The following is a 27,747-nucleotide window of genomic DNA, read 5'->3' as shown; positions in this document are numbered from 1 at the left end:
CCCCAATGTTTGGGTTCACCGCCGGATCAATGATTTTGTGGATGAAAAGCTCAGGGAAATCTGGATGTTGATCGGTAAATTATGTTTGTAGCTATCTGCAATAACCTTCCAGCCGCCGCATTTGGTTGGACATCGATTTCCAGTACTTCTCTCACATCTCAATTCAAAAGTGAATGACGTCCAGTTTGCGGACGTCATTCGTCCGCTAACAAGTAATTTGTTGTTCAATTCAATTTAAATCAAATATGAGGTCTTTGGTATTAATGCACAATGATTTGGTTGCTAAAACACGGACCCTTTGTTAGGTTATGCAACAGTGGAGTGCGTGAACATAGAGGGTAAAGATTGCTAGCCATAAGGTGATGGGGTAGTACCTTCGGTTTTCCAATATGGGTGCAGTGTGCAAAGCATAGTCATCGATAATAAGCGACAGCGTATTGTTATTGTTATCTAAGCGATCAACGTGTAACGTTGAAGAGGCTGAGAATCCAAATATAAAATCACAGCAAAGAGATAAGCATCATTATCCACACATCTTTTATGATAAAAATTAGAATGGCCATTAGGTGGATTATAGTATAGGAACGGCTTGATAGTGGATGCAACGGGGATCTCCTCAGTCAATGCGGTAGTAAGCAAAGCGCTGATTTCTTTGTCGGCAACACCAATACAAATCAAAACATGAGGAGCTATTGTTTATCAGAAACTTGAAAGATTAAAAAGAGTTTGGTAATTACTTCAAATTATTTTTAAAGGGTTTGATGAAATTGATTGTTATTTAACGGATCTTGTTGAATGCAATTCTTGGCTGGAATTCCATTAAGACAACCAAAAATGCGTTTGTAATTAATTATTTCTTCATTAGTTACGGTACGCAATTGCTTCACTTTTGTCGTCAAACGTCTAAACTGTTCGGCTAAAAAAGCAAGGAATGACATAAGAACCCCAAGACTAAGGATAAAAAAGGCACTGGCCAGATCTTGAAGGTTCAAGCGTCGGAGTTGTTTCGACTTATTTTTCTTTGTAGTTTCGCAAGGTGACTCACCAAACGAATATTTCTTGCGCCAATGTCCAATGAGTCCAGTTTGGTACAGTTCCAGGATTCTTTGATAAATATTTGTAATTAGTTTCCAAACATGAATAGTACAACTACGGTGATTTACCCTTTATTGATTGAATTTTAATGAATATTGCCCTTTCGAAGAATCAGACCACAAAGTCCATAATTTTTTATGGGTTTACCAATGTGGACCCTGCACTTTCCAGTTTCCCGGAAATCCTTGATCAAGCGGAATTTAAAATAGTTTACCACCTCGTAGAATAAGATACAAAATGAAGCCATTGTTCGTCAACTAATGATAAATTTCAATTTACATCATTATAGGCACAGCAACCCGATGCAACTTTTTGAAAAGCAGTCTCCTGATCAGGAACGAAATTCTCGGGATGGCGACGAAACAAGTCGCCCATTTTCTTCAACTTCCCGGTTGCGGCGCTCTGCACCCAAATGAAAAGACTTGATGAGGGAAAACTGCAAGAACTAATGTAATGAAAATAATTGCAAGACCAAGATCAATTCGCGGCCGAGTCCGTCATCAAGTGCAAGGTAAGCGAGAACCCCCTTTTCCATAACTTCGATGCTATCTCCGGGTGGAACGCTCATCTTCCTAGACGTAATGTGGGCCGTGAGTGTTCCGCTGTAGACGTTGACCATAACCAAGGCAAACAGGCACCAAACACCAGCCGTCAAACGGAAAGATATTCGTGATTGCTGGTTTGGTTGCCAAAACACGGGCCCTTTTTTAAATAATGGAAACAGAATAGTGCGTGAACACCTCTCGGAGTTCCGACAATTAATGCTATTAGCGACTAGCTGTAGAATGGTTTATACCTTGGTTTGTCAAAATAGCTGTAGCGTACAAGACATCATCACCAAATATTAAGCGACCTCGTCTTCCTAACCAAACTCCCTTGGAACGTTTGATTGTTAGTATGCGTCGTATTTCTAGCCATGAAATGCGGAGGCCTCTGTAATTATCAGGAATATAATGTGTCAAATAATCAGTTCAATTTTCATCGAAAGATTCCATTTACTTAAGGCAGGAAAAAGTAAAATGATATAGCTTAATATATACCTCCAGCATTCCAAATTTCAAGAGATGCTGATGAGAATTCACAAGCCATCCATTTAAGTGGAAAAATAGAATTGGAAGCTTCATACAGTCCCCTCCATAAGTATGGGATCACCCCGCGCCGTTCCATAAGGCGGCGTGTATTTTTCATATGGGTTTTTCGGGTGGCAAAAATCGAAAAAATGACATAAATTCACCAAACTTGGGATTTATGTCATTTTACGTTTTTTCTATTGTCTGAATTTTTTTCAGATTTTTCCCCCTATTTTTTATGCCTAGAAAAGTGGCGCACAAAGTATCGGATCACTCCGACGGCGGCCATGTTGTCTTATGGCGCAAATGGGCTTTTCATATTGCTTTTTATATAATTAATTTTCTAGAAGGAATTTTTATTTTCAAACCGTGTATACTATACCCTTTCATAAATTTACTCTCAGTTTTTCATGATGATATGAATTATTTCCGAATTTTCCCAGATTTATTCGTTTCCCGAGTTTCTGAAATAAGAGACTGCAGAAGACTTCATTTACGGTTTACAACCTCTATCAGCTGGCGTAGGCCGGAAAATTAGTGTCGTTTCTATACACCACTGGCGCTCTGCTTCCTTTTTTACTTAAGGGGCGTATAGAAACGACACTAATTTTCCGGCCTACGGCAGGCGATAGAGGTTGCAAACCCTAAATGAACTCTTCTGTAGTCTCTTATTTTAGCAACTGGGGAAATTAATAAATCTGGGAAAATTCGGAAATGGTTCCGATCATAATGGAAATCTTACAGTTAATTTATAAAAGGGAAATGTAAAAAGGGTTTGAATATAAAAATTCCTTCTTAAAAATTAAATATATAAAAAGCAATATGAAAAGCCCATTTGCGCCATAAGACAACACGGCCGCCGTCGGAGTGATCCGATACTTTGTGCGCCACTTTTCTAGGCATAAAAAATAGGGGAAAAAATCTGAAAAAAATTCAGATAATAGAAAAAACGTAAAATGACATAAATCCCAAGTTTGGTGAATTTATGTCATTTTTTCGATTTTTGCCACCCGAAAAACCCATATGAAAAATACACGCCGCCTTATGGAACGGCGCGGGGTGATCCCATACTTATGGAGGGGACTGTATTTCTGGTTCGGCCTGTGCATGAAATTCGGTAGAAACCAGGCCTCCAACTGGATTTAAATATCTTCCTTGAATCTTATATAGGCTAGCCTAGATTTCTGATACGAAACTTTACAGCGCACTCAAATTTTAAATTCACTTTTCTGCAAGTCGATTGATGTCCATCATTTCTTTTTTATTTGTTCATTAAAGGGAAATTGTTACTAAATTGAATATGCCAGCAACAGTAAACCTATAGACTTCGCTAGACTTTCAGTTTAGATTGCATATCGTCATGGTTACGGTTTGTTTTCAAATTTGATTTGACTTGACATTGGCATTTGACAGTCATCTGTCACGTCCATTAACAATAACGATTTTGTTGAGTTGGGAGACAGGTCACCCTCCTTTTTGAGCAAAAGATAATCATCAGCAACACATTTTTTTATAGTCATACAATGCGGAGGTCGCACCATCATGTCGATGCAGATTATAGGATAGATAATTTTTCCTAGGAAGATATTTATACCTCAAGTGTTCCGAAATTTAGAAATAAGGGCCGTTGAAGGTGTACTTGCAATATGTTTAGGAAAAGAACAAAAATGTGAAACAATATAATTTTACAAAAACAAAATTACTTTTTGTATAGCGATTCTCAACTATTGCACTCTAAAAATAGTTTTTAATGGAGCAGTTGGACCTGGTGTCTGGAAATCAATTTTGTGTCCAAAAGGGCCAATCAGCGTACAGCCTCTTTAAAATGTTGTACGCTGATTGGCCCTATTGGACACAAAACTGATTTACAGACCTGGCAACGCAGGATGTCCAACTGCTCCATTGTTGCTAATCGAACTATTTTGTACTCATCAATTGCTGTTTTTTTTTAACAGACTTAAAATTATTATTCAATCTTTTCCTAAAACTTTAAGATTATCATTGGTATCAACATTGAAATTTAACACTGTACTTGGTGACATAAATAGGGTTATTCCAGAAACATCTATTCTTGCTTTACTGAAGATGTGGGAAATGTAATTAAATTCCAATTCAACTTCAATACTGACAAGCTTCAGCATCATTACAGTTGAACCCACCGTAGAATCCTCCAAGTAGAACATCTTATTAATAATGTCATTCATTTTTAGGGTTGTTTGACCTAGCCCGTATTTTAACGAAGCAAACAATTTTCTTCTCCTCACATTTTCATAATGTCAGTCAATAACCATATTTGGCTGAATTCACGTGAAAAGAAAAACTAAATACTTGCTTTTTATTTTTTATTTACGATTGAAATCTTAACTGGCGTTGCCGTCATCTAAACTCTAAAATTACATTATTATTTTTTAATGACATAGGCGGGAAAACATATGAATCGCGTGGTCGATTATGTATCGATTACTTAATCGATTCGTTTATATTTTGAACACCGTTGACCTTGACCGTTTAAAAGGCTGCAAATTTCAGAACTCATCACAGATCACATTGCAAAACAGTCTTGAAGCCAACAGGTGATTCCTTGGAAGTTGTCATTGTTTTTTGTAGCTAATGCTCAAATCCACAAATAACATAAGAAAACATCACTAACAATGGAACAAGTTTCCCTGAGACCAAGTTCTGCTAAACAAGAAAAGACTTTTGTCAGTGTGTTTCATGAGCTTTGTAAAAAATTTGAGTTTGGAGTAGCCAAGTATAGCTTGGCGGCTGAGCTTCCCCACAGTCGAACTTTCTTGATGAATTTGACTGTAGACATTTTGGGCATTACAGGTATCACCTTTAATTGCTATAAATTATCGTTAAGAATCTGCAATAATTGAAATTTGATCTATCACCAGTTCAAGGCATTGGCTTAACCAAGATGCAAGCAAAGCATGATGCTGCCTATAAAATGATGTTTCAAATCAGGGAGACTTATCAAGCCGGTGGAACTATCAACACTGTCCCCAGAGTAAAACTCGTGAACTGCTGTGAATGGTTAGTTCATTTTGGTACTATTTTACTTTCTACGGGTCTCTTTTATAGACTTTTATCTTGAGCAGGCTGGAAAAATTGGGAACACTAAAGGAAGACATACCCAAACCACCAACAGAACCAACTCTAAATCCAGCTGAGGTTCTCACAGAATGGCGCTTGACCAGACACAGCACTCTTCCTGAATACAGGGTTGTTCGAACTTCAGGTCCTTCTCACTCCAAAACATATTTTATGACTTGCAAGCTTAGTGAACGTGTCACTGAAGGTATCATCATTTGAAATTTTATTCACGACATTTTTGGAAAACACCTTATTTTTGTATCAGGTGAGGGAAAGTCAAAGCAGGCAGCCAAAAATGACGCTGCCGAAAAAATGCTCCAAATTCTGGAAGACGAAGAGTTGTAATAGCTTTTCCGAGAAACGTGATTTCAAAGTGGGGTTGGATATGGAAAACGATGAACTTGTAAAAATTTGTCCCGGTCAGTTCTTGTATTTAGGGCCTACACATTTTCGCTGTAGTAGAGGTAAAGCAACATTCATGTTGATTGTTTAAATTGAAATATGGACTCGTGGCCTTGTAATTTTGCTGTACGTATGTAAAATATTAACGGTGCTTACCATTCTATTCTTGGACGTTTTCGGGTTTATCACAAAAGAAAGTATCATCAGGGTTGTAGATTGTAACAAGTGGACATCCTCCTAATCGAGATCGACCACTCTTCAAGCACACGAAGAAATGCCGACAATCTCGCTTCTGTTTTTTATTGTTGAATTTAGTAATGGAATTCCAGGAGGGTAACTAGACAAATTCTCACTTTTGGAAAACGTTCGTGATCACCAAGTTGCAGTACAACTACGTCGGATTGAACATTAGGATTCGGAATTACTATATCGAGTCCCGTTAGATAACATACCCTCGCTATTTGTTGTCAAGAACGATTTCAACACCTCAGAAATTTGGCCAAACGCCAAAAACATTTCCAAACAAGTGGAATAATACGGGTTTTGTATTGTTACTCGAATAATTTTTGAAAATAGTCGCAAGGGTATGGCATTTATTTTTGGGTGATTGTAACTAATATTATTGTCTTAAATTATTATTAATGTGATACGTTATATTTTAGGTTTCTTCGTATGGGGTTTGACGAGTTTTAATCGCCGAAATTGTTCGATCGAGAAAGCAAGTAACGAAATTAAAGCTCCAATACCGAGTATGAAGAAAGCGCTAGCCAAATCTTTAAGGTTCAAACGTCGTAATATTTTTGATTTTTTTTTGTCGTTTCACAAGGAGATGAGTTCCCGAGAAAATATTCATTGCGCCAATGTGCAACAAGTCCCGTTTGGTACAGTTCTAGGATTCTAAAAAGCAGAAAAGTAGTAAGTAAGTCGTGTATTTTATATTTTTTAATTGTTTAAATTCTATGGAAATCTGTACTTATGATTTAATGAATTCCTGCGTAGGCTTTTCGTCTTTGTCGTCAAAGAATTTGATCGTTGGTTGTAATTTTTTAGCGCTATTTCACAACAACATACACAAACACCGGAATATTTCCTGTGATTGGCTGACTGTCGAGATCGATATATTGACAAACGCACGTCGGCCAGAGAACATTTGTTTGTAGGTATAAATTATTCTAATCAATCTGCAATAATCTCTAAAGTCTAAATCTCCTTGCAACGTGTTTTTGCTAGTCTCTTAGCTACTGCGTCATTTATTTAATTATTGATTAGGTTCAATAATTGTTTTTTGGCATGGCTGAATCCAAACCACACGTGTTTATCAGCTTTTCCACTAAAATTTGTTTCTGCAATCGATTCTTCAATCCCCCATTTTTTTTTAAGTTTCCAAAGAAAAAGTTAAATTTACATATTCGTCCACATCCGACCTTGAATTTGTTGTATTGGCTTAAGGCCAATGAAATTCGAGCCTCCATTTTTGTTTCGTTAAAAATTTTGTTTTCCGAACCCTTTCCTCCATTTTCCACTTTTTCTGGCCCTTCCTTTCCATTCGTCTGTTTGTTTGCCCGAGTTTGCCAGGACCTGCAGTTCTTCACAGTAGTCTGTCTCGTGGACACGTGGTTATTTGGAGGTGAGAAGAATTTTGAACGACTTGTCACCTTTCCTGTGGGAATTTTGATTGTGCAACCTGATGTGTTTTTAGATCCTGTTGAAGGGGTTTTTACACCAGAAATTCTAAATTTATTCTGCGGTGCCGCGTCTTCAGTGAAAATGTTATTTACGGTGTGCGTGTGTCAACGTACCAATCAAGATTCAGCGGACATGGCCCGGATCCTTTTTTCTTTACTGTAAGTTCGAAATCAATTGCGTTATTTCCGTTTCTCCGTATCCAAAACGCCATTTTTACCGATAGCCTACATTTATTCTATTTAATTATTGCTGCGTCATTGTGCTATCGCAACTATGTGAAACAGAAAAGATGTTGTTAGAATGCCATCCCACTTTTGTTTTTAATTCATTGTGTTCAAAGGGCGTGTTTATTTTTACAAAGGAGTTTGACAAGGAAAACAACGTTATGTGGCAACCAGATAAGCATTACGTAGTTTCCGGGAACGGGTATTTTTTTATTTTTTAGCACGTATCGCCCATCATCGTACGCTGGGAAAAGGTTGAAAGATGGCCATGTGCGTAGCATTCTTTTCATTGACGTACAATCCTTTACCGATTCAAGTCCAACCGCTGGTATTACGAATTTTAATTTGGATATATCGTGATGGGGGATTCACGGAAATGTTTAATTTTGAAATTGGTCGTTTTTTGGACATTATTTGTTAACTGTTTGATAGTTGACAGTTCCCCAACTCGGGTATGTGTTTTGTCATTATTTCTAAAACATTTCACTGACATTTTGAATTTGTATGGCAGTCTATCCTTTTGAATTCGACCGAAAATTACGACACGCAAGCGGCCATGTGGACTTTTGATTTCAATTTTGGCCTTGTCTCAAACACAAGTAAATCGCCCGTAATACTTCGCGTCATTTTGGAACTGCTAGAGTTAAATAACACGTCTTCGCTATTTGCCGTCAGTTCAAAGGAACGATTTCAACACATCAGAATAATCGGCCGAAACAATTCTGATCAAGTAGTTTAATCACGAATTTTTATTATTACTCGAACCGTTTTAAAATGTTTTATTTTTTACAAGGCCAATGTGTCAGTCAACTTTGACCATGTCTACAGCGGGCACTACAAACTCAAAGTGGAAGAGTGTAGGAGTCGATTCAGTTGTTTTCAAACTATTCACGAATCTGATCTTGGTGTTGTTAGTACCGATCTTACTAACATTGATGTCGCTAGGATGAACATTAGCATTAGGACCACACCTACTGAAATTGGGTAATACGAATGCGAAAAATATTGACAATTTTCTTTGCTCATGTCAACTTATTTCAGAGGAATGGACGTTTCATTTGCCGTCCTATATTTTAACGTCTCAAACGCATTCCTGCCGTTTGAGGAATTTATGGTTTCGCTCATTTCTGTTGACGGCGTTCAATCGTTTAGTCGAAGAGTGATTGGCGAAACTAAAGCGGAATTTCGTTCGTGTAGGAACAACAACGACTCAAGCGTTTCCACCGATTGCTATCAACTTGTCAACGGACAATACATTACGAGGGTGCGTTAAATTTCCACAGTACAAAGTTTAATACGGAATTTCAAGTAACAAATTGTTTTAAACTATTTAGATTGATCCTATCGATTCGAGATGCAATTATCAGAAACAAGTTGTCGCCTCTATTAAACGACCTTGCAGGCGATACATTTTTACGAATATTAACGTCATTCCAAGTGGGTTTTTCAGATTTGCTTCAAGCAATGAACTATCGCGTGTCATTGCATTGCATCATTTAGGGCGGTTTTCCAAATTTTCCTTGTGAATTTTTTTTTTACTTTAAGTCATTGACAGTTAAAAATGTCAAACAAGTCGTATCCTTGTGTTGTAGAGCATTGCGCAATTTGAAAATTCCCTTTTGATGTCATCCTGACGTGTTTTTACTCGTCTTCCGTGATCCGGCATTCTAATAACCTGTTTGTGACGTAAATGACAAAGCGGTGGCCTTGGGATCAGGAACACTAAACGGGGAATGCAATGCAAGATAGCGACAAATGATGATATAATTTACTTTTATTGGCTAGATATTCAAGTTTACATTAATCAATTAAGAGTGAGTTACGAAACGTAGCATATGTTTTTAAGGGAAATCAATTCGCACAGCAAATCAATTTCCGGCAAATATCAGGTACCGTTCCAAGCAGTATAATTTGATTGCCAAAACAAAGACAATTGTTTTAGGTTATGTAACAGCGAAGTGCGTGAAAGTTCAATTGGTTGGAATGGTTTGATAGTTTATGTAATGGTATTTTTCTCAATGAACGTAGCGTAACGGGGCGCTAGTTTCTTCGTCGGCAACGCCCTCAAAATCAAAGGTCGGCTGATATCAAATGATTTTTTTTTGTGGGCCACGGAAATCGAATTCCCTTTTAATTTTTAAACAAAAATTAAGGGGCGTTGTTGATTAAACTTTAAATATTTGAATTTTTTAATGCCTTCAAATCTTTTTTTCTGGGGTTTGAAAAAGAATTAATTGTTATATAACGGATCTTGTTGAATTAAGTTCATGGTAGGATTTTCGTATTAAAAAAAGAGAGATTATTAGAACACTTTAATCAAATATTTTTTCATTAGTTACGCAATTGCTTCTTTTGGGACTTCAAACGTCTAAACTGTTCTGCCAAGAAAACAAGGAATGATATCAGAACTCCAATGCCAAGGATAAAAAAGGCGCTGGCCAGATCTTGAAGGTTCAATCGTCGTAGTTTTTTCGACTTATTTTTCTTTTGAGATTCGCAAGGTGACTCACCAAACGAATATCTCTTGCGCCAATGTCCAACAAGCCCAGTTTGGTACAGTTCCAGGATTCTTTGATAAATATTCGTAATTAATTCCCAAACATGAATTGTTCAATTACGAAAACTTACCCTTTATTCATTGAAGTTTTATGAATATCGCCCTTTCTAAGAATCAGACCACAAAGTCCATAATCTTTTATGGGTTGGCCAATGTGGACTCTGCACTTTCCAGTTTCCTGAAAATCCTTGCTCAAGCGGAATTTTAAATAGTTCACCACCTAGTTTTATAATAAGATACTAATTGAAGACATTCGTAAACTATAATAATAAATTTCAATTTACATCATTATAGGCACAGCAACCCGATGCAACTTTTTGAAAAGCAGTCTCCTGATCAGGAACGAAATTCTCAGGATGGCGACGAAACATGTCGCCCATTTTCTTCAACTTCCCGGTTGTGGCGCTCTGCAACCAAATGAAAAGACTTGATGAGGGGAAACTGCAAGAACTAATGTAATGAAAATAATTGCAAGACCAAGATGAATTCGCGGGCGAATCCGTCATCAAATGCAAGGTAAGATAGAACTCCTTGTTCCATAACTATCATACTATGTCTGGGTGGAATACTCATCTTCCTAGCAGTGATGTGGGCCGTGAGTGTTCCGCTGTAGACGTTGACCATAACCAAGGCAAACAGGCACCAAACACCAGCCGCCAAACGAAATGATATTCGTGATTGGTGGTTTGGTTGCCAAAACACGGACCCTTTTTTAAATAATAATTGCGCAAAATCGTTGAAAATGGACATGCTCCCGAAAGTAAATTCTACCTTTTTTGTGGTTTACCTTGGTTTATCAATACGGCTGTAGTGTACAAAAAATAGTCACCAATACGGAACGATTTCGCATTTTTGTTGGAGCCACCAAGGTTTAAGGTTGAAGAAGCGGAGAAATAGATGGTCACCGACACCAAGGAGATTAGCACCATTAACCATACCTATTTTTTTTAGTTTAAATATTACTTATTAGTTATTACAAATGAATTAATAAGCCGTTAGATATATCAAATGTACGATTGGTTGAAAAGGTGTGATAGTCGATGTAATGGGACTCTCTTCAGTTAACCCGGGAGTAAGTAGAGCGCTGGGTTCTTCGTCGGCAACTCCCACAAAATCAAAGAATCGGCTACGACCAGATGACAATAAAATTTGCGGACCCAGCAAATCGAAATCCTTTTTTTTTAAACATAAAATCAGAAGTTATCTGTTATTTTAAAATCTTGTTGAATTTGGAAATTGTTTTTCAATGCCTACTCCACGAAGGAGACGACCGGACGCTCCGCTCCATGAGGCACTTCCGTTCACAATTTGAAGATTACCCGCAATGTTGTTGTTCATGGGAATTATTTTATACCTATTCGTACAGAAAAAATTATTTTAAATCAGAGGAATTCAGTAGATTCATTATCAGATGACCGACTCAAACTTTTGACGTCTTGAGAGCCATTTGATCGCTTCTACCCAACTTCCTTGGTACGGTCCATTTTCGATTCCTGTCGAATTTTTCGCCATGAAATGCGGAGGCCTCTGTTAATATCAAAAATGAAATCTCAATTGCACAATCAGTTAAGTTTCGTTGAAACGATCAATTTGATTTAAGCGGGAGAGAGTAAACGTGTTAGGTGTAATTTGCTATACCTCAAGCATTCCGAATTTCAAAAGATGCTGATGCGAGTTCACCAGCAATCCATTTAATAGGAGAAATAGAATTTGAATTTTCATATTTCTTGTTCGGCCTCAAGTTGATGTGGATGAAACCAGGGCTCCAACTGGATTTAAATATCTTCCTTGAATCTTATATAGGCTAGCCTAGATTTCTGATACGAATCTTTACAATGCACAGCAATTTTGAATGCAGTATTCTGCAAGGAATCAATAAGTCGGTTGGTGTCCATCGTATGTTTTTTGTTGTAGGAAGGGAAATTGTTTTAAAATTGGATGCCAGCAACAGTGGTCGTCGTGGTAACGGTTTGTTTTCAAATTTGAATTGACTTGGCATTGACAGTCATCTGTCACGCATAACAGCGATTTTGTTGAATTAATCTGTTAATATCAAACTCGGCACTTGCATCGACTTTGCCTAGCACACTCTATTTGCAGTTGACGTGTATGCTGGGAAATTTCAACGACAAACGACAAGCGACTGCTCATCCAAGTTTCGAACGTTTTTCACTCGGGATTTCTAAGATCACAATATAAGGGAAATGAAACTATCTCAAATAATTTTTAGAATTTGAAATAAAATTTTGAAGGGAACGACAGAAAATTTGTTTTAACTTTTAGCTTCACTTCCCTTGAAAATTAATTGTAAGCTGCGATTACGATGCCGCAAAATTCACTTTGAAAAACTCGTTAATCCTAGCTTCATATAGCCAGATCGTTGTTTGGTAGTGAAAAATAGGTTTTGATAGGGATTGCATCAAATTTATTGAATTTACGTTATCTTAACAGAACTTGTGCAGTGCAATTCGTAGGTATGGTGTATACAAACTTAATTCTGAGACAACGTTGCGGATGAAAATCGGAAATTTATTCCCATCATGATGTGTGTGTGTGTCCACATTTAATTAATGCACCCTCGTCGTTATTATCTTACAGCAACGGATAGCAAATAATAAGCGATAAAATAATATGTGAAGCCAAAATGCAAGAGAAGTAGCTATACCTGTCCCGCATATTCTGCATCACACAAATTGTCAATAACTCCAAGATTCCCCAGTTCAATCATCAAATATTTGATGACAGTCAGACCCGTCAGTGGTGGATTCGGTTCGTTGTTTGTTGTGGACGCTCAGTTTTGCATTATTGAACTTTGTGGCATGACAAATTTGAACGCACTACCTTATTTGGCCCCCAGTGATGAGTTCACCTCCAGGATCGATCATTTTGTAGACGAACGGATGAACGCCGTGCAGTGATCCAAGAGGGAAGTCCGGATGTTGATAGGCAAATTATGTTAAGCAATCTGAAATAACTTTCAAATCACCCCGCCGCATGTATTTGGTGATCAGTCCCAGTCCTTCTGCTGTCACTGTGGTTAGCGAAAATTCATTATCTTAGCTCTGTGTTTGATTGATAGTGAAAAATTAGCTTTTGATACGGTTTTTCTTAAGTTATTGGGTTGTTGGTTATGTAACAAATCTTGCTGAATGCAATTCTGAATAGGAATTTTGCATCAACAAATCAGATTATTAGAGAATTTTAAAATAAATTGTGTTATTGGTTACGTAATTGTTTCACTTGGGACTTGAAACGTCGATATTGTTCAGCCAAGAAAAGCAGGCCAATGACATTGAAATTCCAATGCCGAGTATGAAGAAAGCGCTAGCTAAATCTCCAAGGTTCAAACGTCGTAGGTTTTTTGGTCGGTTACTCGACACTTTCCATTTTCTTGAAAATCTTTGCCAATGCAGAATTTCAAAAAATTCACCAACTAAATATTGTTAAGAAATTCAATATTCTTCCCAAACTAATAAGCAATTTTGGTATACATCACTATAGGCACAACACCCCAATGCAGCTTTTTGAAAACCGGTTTCGTGATCATTAGGAATGAAATATTCCGGATGGCGACGAAACATGTCTCCCATTTTCTTCAACGGCCCGCTAGTGGCGCTCTGCTCCCAAATGAAAAAGATTAACCAATGAACAACGGAAAAATCTTCCGCAATGGAACCATCATATCAAAATCATCTCGCGACCTATAAACCGTCAACTACAACAAGGTAAGATAGAATTCCTTGTTCCATAACTTCGATGCTATCTCCTAGCACCTTTTTTTTTGGTGGGGGGGGGGGGGGAATTGTTGGGGAAAAAATTTAGTAGAAAATTATTTAGATGGGCCTGAAGAAACTTCCGATTGTTTGTTACGAAGGGTCTGAAACATGGTGGATAGAATTGAGCTCTCCTCAGTCAAAGCGGGAGTAAGTTGTCAGGGCGAAACAAATTGCATCTGCTATTCTGCTTGTTTATTGTAATATACAACAGGATAGGGAAATACTCTTGGGAATATTTTACCTCAGGCATTCCGAAATTTAGAGGGGGGCGGGTAGGTGAGTCGGATAAGGCGTCGCTTGGTGATCGGGGGGCACCGGAGACCTGAGTTCGACTCTCCTGGTGAGCATAGTTGCTCCCATACCCGGGCACTACCACTACACATACAATACAGATCTCTTCCTACACAGGCCACTAGTTAGTAAAAATCGTACACAATGATGGTACTTCCATCCCCCTCCTTGGGGCTCCTTCCACACAATACAACACTTACACTGCTCACGCCATCGAACAAAAAACCATAGCAATCTACTATCGCCGGTGCGTAAGGTCATCTAGATTAGAAGACCAGTCTGTGAATAAAGCAGACGGCACCAAAAATACAAATACAAATACAAATTCCGAAATTTAGAAATAAAAGCTGTTCGAGGTGTGCCAGTCACACGTTTAAGAAGAAAAAAAAATCACAATCAACATGATTGTCTACAACAAAATGACCAGTAAAATCGAAGTTCTCAACTGTTGGGCTCTAGGTACTACTGGTTTCATGTCAAGTACTTGTAGACTACTATGGTACCTTGTCTCACAGCTTGGGCCTTTCACTAATAACGCTGCGCTAAGAAGTGACGAAGTGACTAGTTTAACTGATTGTCTAATCAAGTATAGGTGTCGAAAAGTTTAACTTTCCACAGTCAGTAATGTAACACGTTGCCAACAAAGCACGATGCTGTCGTGGTCATGTCAATGCCATGTTGTCCGGCCTCTGTTGCCATCCAGTTTAGATTGACAAATCTTGATGTCGATGTATTTTTGAGCTTGAATCAAAATGGAACGTGTCTTCTTGTGTATGTGTCCACTATTCATCTCATTACAGAAACGGATTACGTTTATAAGCGATGAAATTAATACGTGAAGGCAAATGCAAGAGGGTACATGTCTGATATTCTGGGAAAGTGACAATTCCGAGATTCCCCCAGACTGTCCACAGATCGAATCGGCAAATATTTGATGAGCTTCAAACCCGAGTCAGTGGTGGTTTCGGTTCGTAGTTTATTGTTGGACGCGGAGCATATCTAACATCGAACTGGATGGTATTACAAGTTTTGAGACATTTGTCTTATTTGGCCCCAGTGTTTGGGTTCACCGCCGGATCAATGATTTTGTGGATGAAAAGCTCAGGGAAATCTGGATGTTGATCGGTAAATTATGTTTGTAGCTATCTGCAATAACCTTCCAGCCGCCGCATTTGGTTGGACATCGATTTCCAGTACTTCTCTCACATCTCAATTCAAAAGTGAATGACGTCCAGTTTGCGGACGTCATTCGTCCGCTAACAAGTAATTTGTTGTTCAATTCAATTTAAATCAAATATGAGGTCTTTGGTAATGCACAATGATTTGGTTGCTAAAACACGGACCCTTTGTTAGGTTATGCTGGGTTATGCAACAGCAGAGTGCGTGAAAATAGGGGGTAAAGATTGCTAGCCATAAGGTGATGGGGTAGTACCTTTGGTTTTTTCATTATGGGTGAAGCGTGCAAAGCATAGTCATCGATAATAAGCGACAGCGTATTGTTATCTAAGCGATCAACGTGTAACGTTGAAGATGCTGAGAATCAAAATATTAAATCACAGCAAAGAGATGAGCATCATTATCCACACATCTTTTATGATAAAAATTTGAATGGCCATTAGGGGGATTATAGTATAGGAACGGCTTGATAATAGTGGATGTAACGGGGATCTCCTCAGTCAATGCGGTAGTAAGCAGAGCGCTGGTTTCTTTGTCGACAACACCAACGCAATAAAAACATCAGGGGTATTGTTTATCAGAAACTTGAAAGATTTTAAAAAAAGTTTAGTAATTACTTCAAATTATTTTTAAAGGGTTTAATGAAATTAATTGTTATTAAACGGATCTTTTTTTGATGCAATTCTTGGTAGGAATTCCATGAAGACAACCAAAAATGCGTTTTTAATTAATTATTTCTTCATTAGTTACGGTACGCAATTGCTTCACTTGTGACGTCAAACGTCGAAACTGTTCGGCCAAGAAAGCAAGCAATGACATAAGAACCCCAAGGCTAAGGATAAAAAAGGCGCTGGCCAGATCTTGAAGGTTCAGGCGTCGTAGTTTTTTCGACTTATTTTTCTTTGTAGATTCGCAAGGTGACTCACCAAACGAATATTTCTTGCGCCAATGTCCAATGAGCCCAGTTTGGTATAGTTCCAAGATTCTTTGAAAAATATTTGTGATTAGTTCTTACAAAATAAATTCAATGTTCAAAGAAAGCCTACCCTTTATCGATTGAATTTTTATGAATATTGCCCTTTCGAAGAATCAGACCACAAAGTCCATAATTTTTTATGGGTTTACCAATGTGGACCCTGCACTTTCCAGTTTCCTTGAAATCCTTGGTCAAGCGGAATTTTAAATAGTTTACCACCTCGTAGAATAAGATACAAAATGAAGCCATTGTTCGTCAACTAATGATTAATTTCAATTTACATCGTTATAGGCACAGCAACCCGATGCAACTTTTTGAAAAGCAGTCTCCTGATCAGGAACGAAATTCTCAGGATGGCGACGAAACATGTCGCCCATTTTCTTTAACGGTCCGCTCGTGGCGCTCTGCTTCCAAATGAAAATACTAATGAGGGAAAACTGAAAAAATCTGTGCTAAGGAAATTAGTTGCAAGACCAAGATAAATTCGCGGCCGAATCCATCATCAAGTGCAAGGTAAGCGAGAACCCCTTTTTCCATAACTTCGATACTATCTCCGGGTGGAATACTCGTCCTCCTAGACGTAATGTGGGCTGTGAGTGTGCCGCTGTAGACGTTGACCATAACCAAGGCAAACAGGCACCAAACCCCAGCCGCCAAACGGAACGATAATTTTGATTGGTGGATTGGTTGCCAAAACACGGACCCTTTTTTTAAATGATATTTGCTCAAAATTGTTGAAAACGGACATGTTCCCGACATTAAATGTTAGCTATACTTTGGATTACCTTGGTTTGTTAATATGGCAGTAGTGTACAGGACGTAGTCACCAATTTTAAGCGTATTCCTATCCGAGCGATGAAAGTTTAACCGGTTTAACCTTGAAGAAGCTGAGAAATAGATGGCCACCGACAGCAAAGAGATAAGCACCATTGACCACACCTTTTTTAACATTTTTATATGACTTCAAACAGATCAATTAATAAGCCGTTAGATGTATCAAATTTACGATTGGTTGAAAAGGTGTGATAGTCGATGTAATGGGACTCTCTTCAGTTAACCCGGGAGTAAGTAGAGCGCTGGGTTCTTCGTCGGCAACTCCCACGAAATCAAAGAATCGACTGCGACCGGAAGACAATAAAATTTGCGGACCCAGCAAATCGAAATCCTTTTTTTTTAACATAAAATCAGAAGTTATCTGTTATTTTAAAATCTTGTTAAATTTGCAATTGTTTTGCGATGCCTACTCCACGAAGGAGGCGACCGGACGCTCCGCTCCACAAGGCACTTCCGTTCACAATTTGGAGATTTCCCGCAATGTTGTTGTTCATGGGAATAATTTGATACCTTTTCGTACAGGAAAAAATTTTTTAAATTAAGGAAATTCGATAGATTCACTATTAGATGACCGACTCAAATTTTTGACGTCTTGAGAGCCATTTGATCGCTTCTACCCAACTTCCTTGGTACGGTTCATTTTCGATGCCTGTCGAATTTTTCGCCATGAAATGCGGAGGCCTCTGTTAATAGCAAAATTTTTTGAATAATCAGTCAAATGTTGAGAGGAGAGAGTAAACTTGTTAGGTGTAATTTGTTTTACCTCAAGCATTCCGAATTTCAAGAGATGCTGATGCGAATTCACGAGCAATCCATTTAAATGGACAAATAGAATTATGATTTTCATATTTCTGTTTATAAGCCCCGGACCCGGTGTAACATGAAATCCGGTTGGAATCCGAATTTCAACTGAAGACAAAGACCTTGTTTCAACTCATGGGGGGTAGACTAGATGTCTAATGTGAATTGTTGCAACGCATGTAAATTTAAAACCCACTGTTTCGTAACAAATCAATAATCGCAGTCTCGTTCATTTAAGGCATTTTAAATCAAAATTATGTCTAGATTAGAATATAGTTAAGGTTACATCGTCATGGTCACGGATTTGTTGTCCAGTATGATTTGACTTAACGTATGACAGTGATATGACAGTCACCTGGGACGTTTAGACAAGAGTTGCATTGAATAAATAATTGAATTAAATATCGGTTTTTGTCTAGACTAGCCTTTGGTTCATAGCGGGCGTGTATTCTGAATTTTCTGATATTGGTATGACAACCCAAAATAACACAATCCGAGTTAAAATTTTCAATCGACGAAAACCGAATGAAGGCCCATCGAATTCTTGTTTAATGTTACCATTTCGACGGCAGATGTGGAAATAATGGAAATAACATAAATATTTTTTTTATATCGCAAATTAGCTTAAACAATTTCAATAATATTACCAGAATTTCGCACTTATTCAGGGAATGAATCGCCAAAAAAAATTTATTGACGAGCAGCAATTTTTTTGTTCGATTTCCGTTGGGATATTATTTGAGCAGCACAGCAACAATGATGCCGTGAAATTCACTTCATATTATCCTGAAGTAATATTTGGCTGAGAAAAATTCTTTTTTATTATATGCTATGTATGGAAATTATTGGGATATTCGTTATTTAACGGGTCTTGTTGAATGCAATTCTTAGTAGGAATTTTGTAAAAGAAATCAGATTATTCAATCGTTTTAATCAAATATGTATTTTGTTATTAGTTGTAACGCAAAATATAATATACATAGTCATCAATGTTTAGCGACACCGTATTTTCACCTAGTAAGTGATCAACTTGTTACGTGGATTAGATGTAGAGAAATCAAATAATAGCAGACGATAGTAAAGAGATGAGCATCATTATCCACATCTTTTTATGATGACAACGAAACGTGTTTTATTGGCCATTAGAGTGTGATAAATGTGCTGTCGGTTCGAACGGCTTGATAGTTAATGGTTAATGTAACGGGATTTGCTTGACTTTCGCTTCTGCTTAACCTCGGTAACGCCCAAGCATCAGAGACGCATCGGCTGCTAACTTCCCTTAGTCAAATGCATTTCATCAAATATGTTATTAGTTACGCAGGTGCTTCACTTTTGTTGTCAAACGTTGAAACTGTTCTGCCAAGAAAGCAAGCAATGACATAAGAACTCCAATGCCAAGGATAAAAAAGGCGCTGGCCAGATCTTGAAGGTTCAATCGTCGTAGTTTTTTCGACTTATTTTTCTTTTGAGATTCGCAAGGTGACGTTTCACCAAACGAATATTCATCGCGCCAATGTGCAACAAGTCCAGTTTGGTACAGTTCTAGGATTCTAAAAAGCAGAAAAGTAGAAAGTAAGTTGGGTATTTTTTAATTGTTTAAATTCTATGGAAACCTGTACCCTTGATTTAATGAATTTCTCTGCAGGCTTTTCTTCTTAAGAATGAGACCTGAAAATCCATAGCCTCTTATTGGCTTCCCTAGGTGGACCCGACACTTTCCAGTTTCTTGAAAATCTTTGCCAATGCGGAATTTTAAATAATTCACCAACTAAATATGATTAAGAAAATCAGTATTCCTCCCAAACTAATAATCAATTTTGATATACATCACTGTAGGCACAACACCCCGATGCAGTTTTTTTAAAACCGGTTTCTTGATCAGGAATGAAATATTCCGGATGGCGACGAAATATGTCACCCATTTTCTTCAACGGCCCGCTAGTGGCGCTCTGCTCCCAAATGAAAAAGATCAACCAATGAACAACGGAAAAAATCTTCGTAGTGGATCAAATCCGTCAAACCAAAATCAAATCGCGTCCTAAACCGTCAGTTACAACAAGGTAAGGTAAAATTTCTTGTTCCATAACTTCGGTACTATTTTCGGGTGGAACGCTCATCTTCCTAGCAGTGATGTGGGCCGTGAGTGTGCCACTGTAAACGTTGACCATAACCAAGGCAAACAGGCACCAAACTCCAGCCGTTAAACGGAATGATATTCGTGATTGCTGGTTTGGTTGCCAAAACACGGGGCCTTTTTTATTTTATTTTTTTTTTTCATTTTTTTAGTAGAAGCACAAAAATGTTTAAAAAACTGAACAGTAGGCTAAATAATAGATATAGGGTGGTGTACCTTGGTTTGTCAAAATAGCTGTAGTGTACAAGACATAGTCCCCAATACCGAACGTCCTCGAATTTCTATAATCCGAGCCACTAAGGTTTAAGATAGAAGAAGCGGAGAAATAGATGGCCACCGCCAGCAAGGAGATTAGCACCATTAACCACACCTTTTGGGGGGAGAAATTATGAGGGACCAAAAATTAGGAGAAAAATATTTAGATGGGCCGGTCAGAAGAAACTTACGATGGGTTGAAATGGTTTGATGGTGGATAGAAGCGAGCTCTCCTCAGTCAAAGCGGGAGTAAGTAAAGCGCTGGTTTCGTCTTCGAAGACGCCCACGTAATCAAATAACCGGATGCGTCCAAGCATCATTACGACTGGCGGTCCCACCACGTCAAACTCCTTTTGAAAGAAAGATAATAAGATAATACTTAAATGTTTGAAGAGACATGGGTCGTATGGAATTTCATGTACCCCACGCTGTAGTCGACCAGATGTCTCGGCCCATGCTTCTTTTGATTGCATAATCTTATACCTTGGAAACAAATTTAAAAACATTTCATTTTAAAGAAGTTATCATCATATTACTGGTCTACAGTTGTGCAGTCGAGAAAAATAATTACGTGAAATTTAGACGTTTTGAGAGCCATTCGATGGAGTCCACCCAACTCCCTTGGAAAGTTTGATTGTTAGTAACCGTCGTATTTCTAGCCATAAAATGCGGAGGCCTCTGTCAGTACGAAACAAATTTCAACTCGTTTACTAAAATACACCACAGGATAGGATTGGAGAAATTTGTTTACCTCAAGCATTCCGAAATTCAGAAATAATGGCTGATCTAGGTCTGCTAGTAACACGTTAAGGAAAAGGGAGAAAATCATAATCAACATCATTTTCGACAGCAAAATGACTATTACGATTCTGAATTGTTGCTGGCCTGTACTATACTGGTTCCACATAGAGCGCCTAAGACTTATATAGCTCACGAGTCCCACTTTTGATATTCCGCTAAACAACGCTGCGCCAAGCGAATAATCTAAATTTTGTCTAATGAGCAACGTAAGTCCAAGTTAATTAGAGCCAGTCAACAATTCAGTTTGGTCAGCAAAGCACGAGATGCTGTCATGGTCATGTCAATTGTCAATGTCAAGCTGCTATCCGGCTTTGTTTTCGTCAAATTTGGATATATTGACATGTCAAATCTTGATTTCGAACTCTAGAGGTCAAAGTGTTATCCTAGCTGCATAACTAGTCAACATGTTCTTTTTTAATTGTTTCTAATAATAAAATAATTTTGTTACCCATCGGCGATTGCCGGTAATAGAGTTGATCAAATTTCCAATATGCCGTAGGATAGCTCAGCACTCACCTGTCTTATACCATTGTCTCTTCTCGTGGGCGGTATGGATGTGTTAACTTAACTCTGAGACAACACTGCAAATGGAAATCGTAAATTTATTCCCGTCCAGATCGCAGCAGGACTTTTGTGCTTAAATCCACAAGGAACATGTTGTATGTATGTGTCCACATTTGATTGACGTCCATAACCAAGTCTTTGTTATTTGACAGAAACGGATAACGTGACAGCGCTGGAATAATAGGTGAAGCCAAATGCAATAGAGTACAGCTGTCTCATAACTACATTGTCTCAACTCCGGGATTCCGCAGATCGAATCGGCAAATATTTGATGAGCTACAAACCCGTCAGTGGTGGTATCGGTTCGTAGTTTATTGTTGGACGCGGAGCATATCTAACATCGAACTCGGTGGTATGACAAGTTTTGACACATTTGCTTTGTTTGGCCCCAGTGGTTCACATCCAGTTGATTAATAATTTTGCAGATGAACTTCTGAATGCCAGAATGATCCAGTAGGGAAATCTGATGTTGGCATAGGTAAATTATGTTTATAGCAATCTGCAATAACCTTCAAATCACCCCACCGCACATGTACACTTGTACAGTTACAGTAATTGACTATCAGATCTAAATCCACAAAATGTCGTTCCCTGATTTAGATTCTTAATCCATCCAACAGAAGCAAAGTTGTGGTACGTATTATTAGCTACTAACATTGTATTCTTTGGTCCCAGAAACAGAAATTAGTTTTAGAATGAAAAAATTGAACGCATTAGAACCGGACGTGTGGCCCAATGGATAAGGCGCCTGCCTACGGAGCAGGAGATTCCAGGTTCGATCCCTGGCACGTTCAATTTCTTGGAAAATGATTTTTATATTTTATTTCTATCCGTTTTCTTTTCTTAAAGAAGTTCATTGAATTATCGCGTCGCCTAAGGTATAAGGCACCTGCCCACGAAGAAGGAGATTTAGATTAAATTCCTCGCAGGATCGTCCTTAGTTAACTTGTTTAGACTTATGCAAATAATCAATAATTCGATCGATGTCATTCGACATCTTATTTATATCGTTTAATCCAGACAAATTTGAATGCCAACAGTACAGTAGAGTTTAGTTTGGGTTGTAACGCCATTAGTTTGTTATTAAATTTGATTTGACTTGACACTGGCGGTTATGTGCCACGTTCATACCAGCGATTTTTCGTCAAACATACGAATCCTGAATTAAATTTGTAAATTTGCGAATGCTAATCGATTGCCAATTGAAGTTTCAAACGTTTATTGTTTAACTTTTGAAAGGGATCGAAATAAGGACGGTGTAAATTTTCAATCGTTATATTTTGAGGTGATTCAACGACAGCAGTGATGACGTGACGTGACGGCTATTAATAAAATCATTATCTTAGCTCTATGTTTGTTAGAAAGCGAAAAATTTGCAGATGATGGGGTTTAAATTTAAGTTATTGTCCGAACATTCCTTATTCAACAGATTTTGTTGAATGCAACCCCGAATAGGAATATTGCTACATCAAATCTAATTACTAGAGCATTTTAACATCAATTGTGTTATTGGTTACGTGATTGCTTCACTTGGGACTTTAAACGTCGAAATTGTTCGACCAAGAAAAGAAGCAAGGACACTGACATTCCAATGCCGAGGACAAGGAATGCGCTAGCTAAATCTGTAAGGTTCAAGCGTCGAAGTTTTTTTGATCGGTTGTTCTTGGTCGTTTCACAAGGAGATTTGTTCCCTAGAAAATATTTCTTGCGCCAATGTGCAACAAGTCCCGTTTGATACAGTTCCAGGACTCTACATTATTATGATAATTAATAAGTCAGAAATGCTTGGCCCACATTCTAATAATTCTAGAATTATTATGAAAACTTACCCTTGATTGATTGCATTTCTGTAAAGGCTCTTCTTTATTAGAAGCAAACCTGTAAATCCATAGCCTCTTTTTTGCATCACCAGGTGGACCCGACACTTTCCAGTTTCCTGAAAATCTTTGCCAATGCTGAATTTCAAAAAATTCACCAACTAAATATGATTGAAAATTAAGTATTTCTCTCCACTAATAAAAAAAAAACTTTTTTTGTACGTACATCATTATAGGCACAACATCCCGACGCAACTTTCCGAAAAGCAGTTTCTTGATCAGGAACAAAATTCTCAGGATGGCGACGAAATATGTCGCCCATTTTCTTCAACGGCCCGCTCCTGGCGCTCTGTTCCCAAATGAAAAAGATCAACGAATGAATAACGGAAAAATCTTCGCAATGCGGAAAATACCAAAATCAACTCGCGTCCAAAACCGTCAGCTACAGCAAGGTAAGCCAGAACTCCTTGTTCCATAACTTCGATAGGATCTACGGGTGGATTGCTCGTCTTCCTAGCAGTGATGTGGGCCGTGAGAGTACTGCTGTACACGTTGACCATAACCAAGGCAAACAGGCACCAAACCCCAGCCGTCAAACGGAATGAAATTCGTGATTGCTGGATTGGTTGCCAAAACACGGACCCTTTTTTAAATAATGGAAACAGAATAGTGCGTGAACACCTCTCGGAGTTCCGACAATTAATGCTAGCGGCTAGCTGTAGAATGGTTTATACCTTGGTTTGTCAAAATAGCTGTAGCGTACAAGACATAATCACCAATATTAAGCGACCTCGTGTTCCTAACCAAGCGATCAAAGTTTAACCGGTTTAACTTTGATGATGCGGAGAAGTAGATGGCCACTGACATCAAGGAGATGAGCACCATTAACCACACCTTTTGGAATAATTGTTGGAGAAAAAATTACGGAAAATTTATCTATGTGGGTCAGAAAATATTTACGATTGGTTGAAATGGTTTGATGGTCGATAGAATCGTGCTCTCTTCAGTCAAAGCGGGAATAATCATAGCGCTGTTTTCCTCTTCGAAGACGCCCACGTAATCAAATAACTGGATGCGTCCAAGCATCATTAGAACTGGTGGTCCCACTACATCAAATTCCTTTTGAGCGAAAGATAATACTTCAATATTTGAAGAGACATGGGTCTTATGGAATGTCATATACCCCACGCTGTAGTCGACCAGATGTCTCTGCCCATGCTTCTTTTGATTGTATAAGGTTATAACTTGGAATATATTAGAAAACATTTAATTTAAAGAAGTTATCGTCATATCACTGGTCTTAGTCGAGAACAATAATTACGAGAAATTCAGACGTCTCGAGAGCCATTCGATAGCGTCAACCCAACTCCCTTGGAACGTTTGATTGTTAGTATGCGTCGTATTTCTAGCCATAAAATGCGGAGGCCTCTGTTATTATCAGGAATGAAATGTGTCGAATAATCAGTTAAATTTTCATCGAAAGAATCCATTTAGTACTTAAAGCAGGAAAAGTAAAATGATATAGCGTAATACCTCCAGCATTCCAAATTTCAAGAGATGCTGATGAGAGTTCACAAGCAATCCATTTAAGTGGAGAAATAGAATTTGAAGCTTCATATTTCTGGTTCAGCCTGTGCATGAAATTCGGTAGAAACCAGGCCTCCAACTGGATTTAAATATCTTCCTTGAATCTTATATAGGCTAGCCTTGATTTATGAAACGAATCTTACGCACACAAATTTCGAATTCAGTATTCTGCTAGGAATCAATCGATTGATGTCCATCATTTCTTTTTTATTTGTTCAGTAAAGGGAAATTGTTACTAAATTGAATATGCCAGCAACAGAGTAGGCCTAGACTTCGGTAGACTTTCAGTTTAGATTGCATATCGTCATGGTTACGGTTTGTACATTGACAGTCATCTGTCACGTGCATTAACAACGATTTTGTTGAATTGGGAGACAGGTCCGGCCTCCTTTTTGAACAAAAGATAATCATCAGTAATAAATTTTTTACAGCCATACAACGCGGAGGTATCTGCCAATGAGGGGAAAAAATGCGTTTGCTACAATGCAGATTCGGATAGGGAAATTTTCTTAGGAAGATTTTATACCTCAAGTGTTCCGAAATTTAGAAATAAGGGCCGTTGAAGGTGTACTTGCAATATGTTCAGGAAAAGAACAAAAATGTGAAACAATATAATTTTACAAAAACAAATTACTTTTTGTATAACGATTCTCAACTATTGCACTCTAAAAATGGTTTAATTGCTGATCGAACGTCGTTAGCCTACTAATCGACGATTGCTGTATTCTTTAAAAGAGATGATCATTGGTATCAATATTGAAATTTAACACTGTAGTTGGTGACACAAATAGGGCTATTCCAGAAAAATCTATTCTTGCTTTACTGAAGATGTGGGAAGTGTAATTAAATATTCCATATTAACTTCAATATACTTTCAAGCTTCAGCCTCAGCGATGTGTTTTACACATATTACATTTGAACCCACCGTAGAATGTAGAATCCTCCAAGTAGAACATCTTATTAAATATGTCATTCATTTTTAGGGTTTGACCTAGCCCGTATGTTTTAACGAAGTAAACAATTCTTATTCTCACTCACATTTTCATATTGACAGTCAAATATATCGGAATATCCATCCATACTTGGCTGAATTCTCGTGAAAAGAAAAACTAAATACTTGCTTTATGTACGATTGAAATTTTAGCTGCCGCTGCCGTTATCTAAATTCTAAAATTACATTATTATTTTTTAATCGACACTAATTTACACTTCATCATAAAAGGCTGGAAAAACATAAATCGCGTGGTCGATTATGTATCGATTACTTAATCGATTAAATCGATTAGATTTTGAACACCGTTGACCTTGACCGTTTAAAAAGCTGCACGCTGCAGATTTCAGAAATCATCACATTGCTGAACAGTCTTGAAGCCAACAGAGGTGATTCCTTGGAGTGGTCATTGTTTTTGTAGCTATTGCTCAAAACTCAAATCCACAAATAACATAAGAAAACATCACTAACAATGGAACAAGTTTCCCTGAGAGAACCAAGTTCTGCTAAAAAAGAAAAGACTTTTGTCAGTGTGTTTCATGAGCTTTGTCAAAAATTTGAGTTTGGAGTAGCCAAGTATAGCTTGGCGGCTGAGCTAGGTGATCCCCACAGTCGAACTTTCTTGATGAATTTGACTGTAGACATTTTGGGCATTACAGGTATCACCTTTAATTGCTATAAATTATCGTTAAGAATCTGCAATAATTGAAATTTAAACTATCACCAGTTCAAGGCGTTGGCTTAACAAAGATGCAAGCAAAGCATGATGCTGCCTATAAAATGATGTTTCAAATCAGGGAGACTTATCAAGCCGATGGAACTCTCAACACTGTCCCCAGAGTAAAACTCGTGAACTGCTGTGAATGGTTAGTTCAATTTGGTACTATTTTACTTTCTACGGGCCTCTTTTATAGACTTTTATCTTGAGCAGGCTGGAAAAATTGGGAACACTAAAGGAAGACATACCCAAACCACCAACAGAACCAACTCTAAATCCATCTGGGGTTCTCTCAGAATGGCGCTTCACCAGACACAGCACTCTTCCTGAATACAGGGTTGTTCGAACTTCAGGTCCTTCCCACTCCAAAACATATTTTATGACTTGCAAGCTTAGTGATCGTGTCACAGAAGGTATCATCATTGGAAATTTTATTCACGACATTTATGGAAAACACCTTATTTTTGTATCAGGTGAGGGAAAGTCAAAGAAGGCTGCCAAAAATGACGCTGCCCAAAAAATGCTCCAAATTCTGGAAGACGAAGAGTTGTAATAGCTTTTCCGAGAAACGTGATTTCAAAGTGGGGTTGGATATGGAAAACGATGAACTTGTAAAAATTTGTCCCGTTCAGTTCTTGCATTTAGGGCCTACACATTTTCGCTGTAGTAGAGGTAAAGCAACATTCATGTTGATTGTTTAAATTGAAATATGGACTCGTGGCCTTGTAATTTTGCTGTACGTATGTAAAATATTAACGGTGCTTACCATTCTATTCTTGGACGTTTTCGGTTTTATCACAAAAGAAAGTATCATCAGGGTTGTAGATTGTACCAAGTGGACATCCTCCTAATCGAGGTCGACCACTCTTCAAGCACACGAAGAAATGCCAACAATC

The 27,747-nt window shown here is 38.0% G+C and overlaps 2 protein-coding genes and 1 non-coding gene across 5 annotated transcripts; all 3 read left to right on the top strand.

Annotated features, from left to right (window-relative positions):
- The first annotated feature begins 4,055 nt into the window (after nt 1-4,055).
- Nucleotides 4,056-27,624, top strand: LOC124210412 (interferon-inducible double-stranded RNA-dependent protein kinase activator A homolog). Of its 2 annotated transcripts, none has more exons than XM_046608464.1 (4): nt 4,056-4,994; nt 5,063-5,201; nt 5,267-5,466; nt 27,325-27,624. In XM_046608464.1, exons 1-4 carry the CDS (start codon nt 4,817-4,819, stop codon nt 27,402-27,404), a joined length of 597 nt encoding a protein of 198 aa, XP_046464420.1. In that variant the 5' UTR covers nt 4,056-4,816; the 3' UTR covers nt 27,405-27,624. The 2 variants fall into 2 exon arrangements, with proteins under 2 accessions (XP_046464420.1, XP_046464419.1); XM_046608463.1 differs by lacking the exons at nt 4,056-4,994; nt 5,063-5,201; nt 5,267-5,466 and adding exons at nt 22,873-26,792; nt 26,861-26,999; nt 27,065-27,264.
- On the top strand, nt 7,263-12,369 carry LOC124210411. 2 transcript variants are annotated; one of them, XM_046608462.1, is made up of 5 exons: nt 7,263-7,507; nt 8,085-8,303; nt 8,367-8,557; nt 8,615-8,837; nt 8,908-12,369. In XM_046608462.1, the coding sequence occupies exons 2-5, from the start codon at nt 8,130-8,132 to the stop codon at nt 9,097-9,099; spliced, it is 780 nt and encodes a 259-aa protein (XP_046464418.1). In that variant the 5' UTR covers nt 7,263-7,507; nt 8,085-8,129; the 3' UTR covers nt 9,100-12,369. The 2 variants fall into 2 exon arrangements, with proteins under 2 accessions (XP_046464418.1, XP_046464417.1); XM_046608461.1 differs by lacking the exon at nt 7,263-7,507 and adding an exon at nt 7,866-8,025.
- Nucleotides 22,460-22,532, top strand: Trnar-acg. The gene has a single exon. It is a non-coding gene; the product is annotated as a tRNA-Arg (tRNA).
- Nucleotides 27,625-27,747: the final 123 nt, after the last annotated feature.

The sequence above is a fragment of the Daphnia pulex genome, chromosome 2, assembly GCF_021134715.1.
Source record: "Daphnia pulex isolate KAP4 chromosome 2, ASM2113471v1".
Lineage (NCBI taxonomy): Eukaryota > Metazoa > Arthropoda > Branchiopoda > Diplostraca > Daphniidae > Daphnia > Daphnia pulex.
Note: the sequence above shows the minus strand (reverse complement) of the source record. Positions and strands in the feature narration are given on the sequence as shown.